This window comes from Pundamilia nyererei, unplaced genomic scaffold (assembly GCF_000239375.1).
Source record: "Pundamilia nyererei isolate P.nyererei 1_Seehausen unplaced genomic scaffold, PunNye1.0 scaffold00554, whole genome shotgun sequence".
Classification (NCBI taxonomy): Eukaryota; Metazoa; Chordata; class Actinopteri; order Cichliformes; family Cichlidae; genus Pundamilia; species Pundamilia nyererei.
The window spans coordinates 54,111-61,049 of NW_005187955.1; the positions used below are offsets into that span (position 1 = coordinate 54,111).

At 43.3% G+C, this 6,939-nt stretch overlaps 1 protein-coding gene across 4 annotated transcripts in view; it reads right to left on the reverse strand.

The window, feature by feature from the left end:
* The window catches only part of cnot10 (CCR4-NOT transcription complex, subunit 10), a 16,070-nt gene that overhangs the window by 1,437 nt on the left and 7,694 nt on the right, over positions 1-6,939 (reverse strand). For all 4 annotated transcript variants that reach the window (XM_005754367.2, XM_005754368.2, XM_005754371.2 and 1 more), the window contains exons 7-16: positions 6,733-6,816; positions 6,454-6,571; positions 6,141-6,290; positions 3,505-3,707; positions 2,608-2,729; positions 2,060-2,239; positions 744-824; positions 532-645; positions 210-340; positions 97-129 (exon numbers count right to left, since the gene is read on the reverse strand). In XM_005754367.2, coding sequence (XP_005754424.1) covers positions 97-129; positions 210-340; positions 532-645; positions 744-824; positions 2,060-2,239; positions 2,608-2,729; positions 3,505-3,707; positions 6,141-6,290; positions 6,454-6,571; positions 6,733-6,816 — 1,216 coding nt within the window. The remainder of the gene's footprint in view (positions 1-96; positions 130-209; positions 341-531; positions 646-743; positions 825-2,059; positions 2,240-2,607; positions 2,730-3,504; positions 3,708-6,140; positions 6,291-6,453; positions 6,572-6,732; positions 6,817-6,939) is intronic.

The window sequence follows — 6,939 nt, forward strand, 5'->3', positions numbered from 1 at the left end:
ACACACACACACACACGTTATTTTCCTGCTGCAATGTTATGCTGTATATAAGATTTTGGAATCAAAAGCAAACACGTTGCTTAAAAACAAACTCACAGGACTCAACAGGCTCATCTCCTTTGTCGGACCCTGCTGACAGAGAGGAAATTATTCAGTGAAAACAAGCCTGCAGCAAAAGTTTAGGCGAGGAATGATTTCAGCCCACGCACCCTGGTCTTGTTCGTTCATCAACATGCCCACTGACACATCACTGACGTTCTCTGGATTAAGGTGAGCGATAGCGTCGGAAATCCTGTCCAATGAGATGAGGGCTTCGGCAGCATAGAGGTGACCGAGGAACCTGAACAGAAAAGGTCCAAACAGAGAACAGTTAACTCACTCAAGTACATGAAGACCCTGATCGTACAATGACAGGACTCTTTTCTGTGTCCTTCTTTCTCAGACTTCATATCCTTTTTACAGACTTTCTGATTTTTAAAATCACTTCACAAGGATCCTGTAAGCTTCTCCCCGCCTCGTGTAACCACTTACTTGAGCGATCCGGACAGCTTAGTTTGATGGAGCAGCTTCTCGGCGTGGTTTAGGGCTATCAGGTTGTCTCCCAGCGCCAACGCTACATAACTGCTGCAGGCCAGGATGGAGCACCTGCTCACACAGCGAGAATCAACGAGTGGCATTTTGGTCCTAATGACATGAACCGTCAGGACGTGTAAATGAGCAGAGAATACGGAAAGCATCATTACCTGAGGTTTTCTACCTCCTGTTTTCTAAGAGGAGAAGATGGAGCAGCGGACAAAAATTTATCAGCATCCTGACCTTTTCCACTGCAAAGAAACACAGACCCTCCATCAGAGCACATATCAGCTCTGACAGTTTAATGTGACCGATTCAGAGGCCACCACAATTCAGCCATCACTGTTTCTCAGTCCTGCATCAGAAAACATTCTGAGATGAAGTCCTCCTTGCAACTCCACCCTTCATCCTCTTCCCTGTAATGGAGTGACTTCCAGATCTCTTCACTGTAGATCCTGGTGGGTTGGATCAACTGGTCAGTTTCACTGACTCCTGGTGTTTAGCGTCACTCCTGGATCTACAGCTGTGTCTGCTCTTTGTGGTGAGCTGGCTGGACACACAGTGTGCACGAGTGTGGCACTGAGTTATAGGCTTTCTTGCAGTCAACCCAGGCAGTGGTCAGGCCGCCCTGTCTGGTGTGCACGCTTCTTGACCAGCAGCTGATATTTTGACCCCATTTCGACGTTCAGAATGACGAGCTGTGTTTGCAGTTTGTGTTCATGACTCTATGATGACTGAGTGGATCCAACTTGTCATCCAGAGGAAGGTAATGGTCCAATAGCTGAAGGATGTTGTTGCTGTTAGGCCGGTCTGGGTGTAACCAGGCATCCACAGTGTGCTGTTAGCTGCGGCTCGTCTTTGTGGCATCATTTCATTGAAGCTGCAAGCACAGCCTGAGTGGATCTTGGGAGAATATGTAATTTTTTCTGTGACCTTGTTGCCAGAGAGATATGAACCATAATGTAGTAGTTTTAGAGCCTCAGTTTATGTAAACATCTCCCATCTCTATACATCATTTTGCACTGGGTAGCATTGGGAATCTAACCTGATGATCCTTAATATCGGATGCTACATGACTTTATGCATAGCAAAAAAGAAATCCAGAAAATGCATTTTAAAGATTATGTACGATATTAATAAGATCTATTCTTTGTTTTTCCATCATAGTTATATAATGCACTGAAAGTACCAGACTTAATGAGCGTATATTTCTTGACATTATGACGGACATTAAGGACCCTAAGTTGTAGTCCTCCTCAGTATGCAGCAGAGTGTGCATTTTAAATTCAGCAGTAAATACAAATTTACACACAGATTGTGTGACTTTGTACAGTTTTTGAACATAATCACTGGAGAGATGTGTTGGGAATACAGAACAAACAGGAACACTTTATGGAAAAACAGAAATATAGTTTGGAACCAGCGAGTTAAGAAGGCATCACTGTCTTTCTGTAACAGGTGGGTGGGGTGGACAGACGTGTCTGACCTGCAGGCGTCGCTGTTCTCGCTGCCACTCTCCGTGCTTCCTGACTGACTCGAGTTCTTGGAGCTGTTCTCTGTCTTGAGTTCTTGCTGCTGGTGTTCAGGCAGCAGCAGCAGCGCATTCCTCAGGCAGATAGCTGCAAACTCCATACTGGCCACTGGAATAGCTGCTGATTGGCCCTCACTATACAAAGACAAACACTGTGAGGTCAGTCTACCTCACATTAAACTACAGTAAGATTAAATATCAATTGGATGTTAAAATGTACACATGGACAACCTGTTAAATGTGATAATTTCATGACATGATAGTGGAACCACAATAACCAGAGTGTCAGTGATGTAGCAACTGATGTAACGTATGTTACTCTGTAATCATTGTATGCAGGCTGAGATGCTTTAAAACAAAACAAAAAACTGCTTTTGCTAACCACTTCCTGTTTCATACTGTGGACCCCGATAGTTTAAACCAAACTGGCAGAACTCTGTTATCGAGGAGTCATGTGTGTAATTTATTGGCTCCGTGTGGATTTATGGGTAGTGAGCACTGACCTGTACATGGTGTTCTGCATGGACTGGGACGCCAGGATGATCTTGCGATGGTAGCCCTGGCCAACAACAGACTGAACGATACCTTTTTTACAAGGCAAACCTTTGCTTTCCTGCTCTGAGCCCTTGAAATTGGAAAATAAAGATGATATAATTTTAGATTTTACCCCCATAAATCCATTCAAAGATGCAAAAAACAAACAAACGTTTGACTAAAGTAGTGTGGCTGAAATATTTTGTCCATGGTAGAATAAGTTAGAAAGGAAAACCATTACAGGAGGACGGCCTTATGCATCCTTGAGCCACCAAGTGGGCATCAAAAATAATAAAGGAGAAAATATGTGCACATGTGAGAGCAGTTTATCTGATCTCCATCAGAGATGAACCCAACCACGGTGTCATCAGCATACTTGATGATAACATTGATTGGGTTGGCGTGGGGGGGGGGGCTTTGCTGCAGACCAGTAACCAGTAACCAGGAAGTATTATTAAACCATACTGTAGCCAGTGGTACCCTTGGCTTCCTGGCTTCCTACTAGATACACGTACGGTATCAATTTGAAAATTTGACGTCACTTTGTTCTCAAGATATGAACTCGTCCAAGGTTTTCAATGGATGCACCTATGGCATGAATTTCAACTGTTCTTCTTGGGTTATCACATTCACAAGATTTTGAGAACACTTTGACCTTTGACCTTGAAGTCAAGGTCAGAGATTTAAGCTTGTCCAAGACTTTTTGCATTCACAAACTTGCGTGCCATTACTGCCGGCCTAGCAGGGTGACAACAACATCCCGTTAGCCTTTTACAGCTGAGGGGTAAAAATGACAAAGAATAAACAGGTAAAAAGGAAAGGTCACCATCGAAATGCTCAAAAACATTCACTGCATACATGCATACCCCTTTGTTAGCAGAGATGCAGCACTCTGCAAGCCGCAGCCACAGCCGAGGGTTGAAGTGGTAAACCTGCACCGCCTCCATCAGACATTCAAATGCTGCCAGAGGTCTGCCAATATGCAGTAGCTGAATACCGCAGTTATACAACAGCTCGTAGCGTTTGTTGGCTAGTAAAGCGCACATCGGGATACCTGTGAATTTTTTAGCTGAAAACAAAAGAAAAGGACTTTTTGTTACTGAGGAACACATAACTTACACCTGTGTGTAAAAACACAAAATACATCCCGATATAAAACATTTCTATTGTGTCAAAGCTGAACAAGTCCAACACAAGACCAGAACAACCAAAAGGGGATAAAAACAAATTACTTCTGTGAATTTTAAACCCTACATCATCTTGTTCTTGAGTCATTGCACTCATGAACATGCGTGTCCACGCCCCCCACCCAACTCCCTGGGCGAAGGCAATAACCCATCAGCCTTTACAGCTGAGGCGTACTACAAAGATCAGCAGGGTGACAGACACTGGATGGTTTAAAATGAAAAAATGATAACTATATCAACCACTCACAAGGCTCAGGGTATAATGCACAGATTCAAACTGACATACTTGGAAGTAAATTTGACTTCTCCGAATTAAAATCTAGAAATAACGGTCCTGTAATTATTGTGGCCCGTATGTCTTCCCCACTTCTCTCTCTGCCCCCACTTTCCTGTCGTTTCTTCACTGCATCTATCAAATAAAGCTGAAAAAGCCCCCCCAAAACATTTAAAGTTGTACATAGCACTGGAAAATTTGAAAGCGAGCAGTGAAGCACACATAAATGAGGAAAAGCGGCTGCAGGGAGGTTATCGATTCAGGTTTGAGTTGGAGCCAATCGTTATCACGTCTTCCAGGAATGTCTCTAAATTGTTCCGTACTGGCAGGAGTTGAAGAATTGCATAGAAAGGTTTTAAAAGTACTGTTTTTACATTCAACTTCCTTTACATGGGAACAAACGTGTACAAAGTTGATATGTTTAGGATCATGTTAGTCACTAGTAAAAAATCCATTACTAGGGATTGGCTGAAGACAGAGGCCCGTAAGCAGGAAGTTTGGACTGAAGTGATGCATAATGTTTATGATGGGAATGGTGACCTTCACTGGCAGACTAGAGTTGGGCAAATGTAAGTTTTTCTGGAAAAACTGGGTGGACAGATTTGGTAGAGTAATAGTTTCTGCTTCTGTGAAACCCTCAGTTTAGTGCGACAGACTGTATGTAGTTGGCCAACTAATTTTCAGGGTACAATGATTTGTTTGTCTTATTTGATTCTGCTACATGGATTATGTCAGAAGAAGAAGACACAAAGAAAAGTGGAAAGAAGAAACGATCCAATGTATTTTCTGGTTGAAGTTAACGTGGTCATTAATGTGTGTAAATGACAATCAGGGTGTCTACAATGTCCCAGGACAGGATTCTGGTGATGTTGTCATTTGCAGAGGTTCACAAAAGTAGAGAACAGAAAAAAAAAAAGTCCAGTCGCTTTCTTTGCAAGCTTCATTGGCTTTCTCAGACCTTTTACCATCAAAGTCTGAACCAGTTTGTTCCATAATAGCTGGTAGACGAGGTTTGCTGTGCTCTTTGTTATCGTTTTTCCTACCAGGTGAAACGTGACAGTCTCAGGCTTTTAAGTATTACAGACGAAATCTGTTATTTAACACACTGTTCACAAAAGTTAAAACAAAAGCCAAACAATAAAGAAAGAAAAATAACCAACAACAAACAAGGCTGGCCAGATTCAGCTTCATCTTTTTGCTGACAGCACGTAGCAGTGAAACTTGTTTCCCCACCCTTCCTAAAATATAAAGCCTAATATAATCACAGGCTTAACGCTGGCTTTCACAACTGTCTCACTGGCTCCATAATACCAACTATGTGCACATATCTGAAGGTTTTACAGCAGAGGAACTGATGTATATGTGAAAGGATGGAAACAGCACTAACAGGATAGTCATAGTAACACTAAACACAAACTACTAACACTCGGTAGCTGCTCCTGTTATGCTAGCTTCGGTTTGTTTATAAATGGGAAAATCTTCAAATTCTCTTCAAACCTAAATACTTTTTATTTTGAGTATGGACACAACTGTGGGAAACAGTAATGTGTACATCTTTCACTTGGTTACCCAAGTTTCCGCCATCAGCCCCAGCTGGTAATGGCAGATAGCTGCCGGAGGTCTGTCCCTGCTAACAGGGAGCTTTTCACTTCCCACTGTCACCAAGTGCTCACTCAGAGGAAGTCGTTTGATTGCTATGGTTTTTGCTGCTTCTATACATTATAAAGTGCCTTGAGGCACCTGTGGTTCTGAATTTGTGTCATATAAATAAAATTGCATAGAATATAAGTAAACTGGGGCAGCATACTGGTGGAGTGGTTAGCACTGTTGGTAAGGAGTTTGACTCCACCTTCGGGCTTCAGTTTGCATGTTCTGTTTGCGTGGTTACTCTCGCGGTACTCAGGCTTCGCATTTCTTGGGGTTAGGTCAACTCATTATTGTCCAGCCTGCCTCGTGCCCTGTTGGTAGCTGTGATAGGCTCCAGGCCCTCTGGGATCCTGATAAGTGGAAGAGAACAGATACATGAACTGACTTCACTTACACTGGCCATTGCTACCATCTCCCAGCTGTGCACAGGTGTGGTCATTCTCTTGCAGAGCCTTCTTGAAATAGAAAATGCCGAGGTTGTGTTTCCCCATTGCAAAATGAATGCAGCCCAGGTTGTTCCAGAACATACATCGAACACATTCACCTAAATGAAAACAACACGCATGCAATTAGCAAATCATGAAAGCCAGTTACCCCAGTAATGACGTCAACATCTGGAAATGCAATTAGGCAACAAAACCTGAGGACGACAAAGTAAACAGCAGGATTATAACAGAAAGCCAAATGATCTTGCGAGCAGCCGTTACCTGTCTTGATGGGCCCAGCATGCTCTGCAATATTGGAGCTGTTCAGCAACTTCACTGCTTTCCGGTAGTTTCCTCTCAAATACTCAAAATTACTCTTGAGGAACAGTGAGGGTGCAGACTGATGACAGAGGACAAGAGAGCGTGGAAGCAAAGTCAATTTCCAATGAACTGCAGCGCGCAGAGAAATATTTGAGACAAATTTTAAATTGCATCATATGCCAATCGCATAAGGCATACTGCATCCTCTCCCTTTACATTAGAACTAACAAGCAGACTTACATTCCCTGCTGTGTTCATCACTGACTTGATCTCCCTTTTACAGGCCTTGGAGGATTTCATCTGAATGTACGCTCTCACTTTGTACTGCAGAAAGGACAACATCAGTTAGAACAGGGGTCGGCAACCCTGGGCACGCGTGCCACAGCTCCCACAGAGGCCAGCAGGTGGATGAGGGAAGGGGAGGCAGGAGGAGAGACCCGAGGCGGC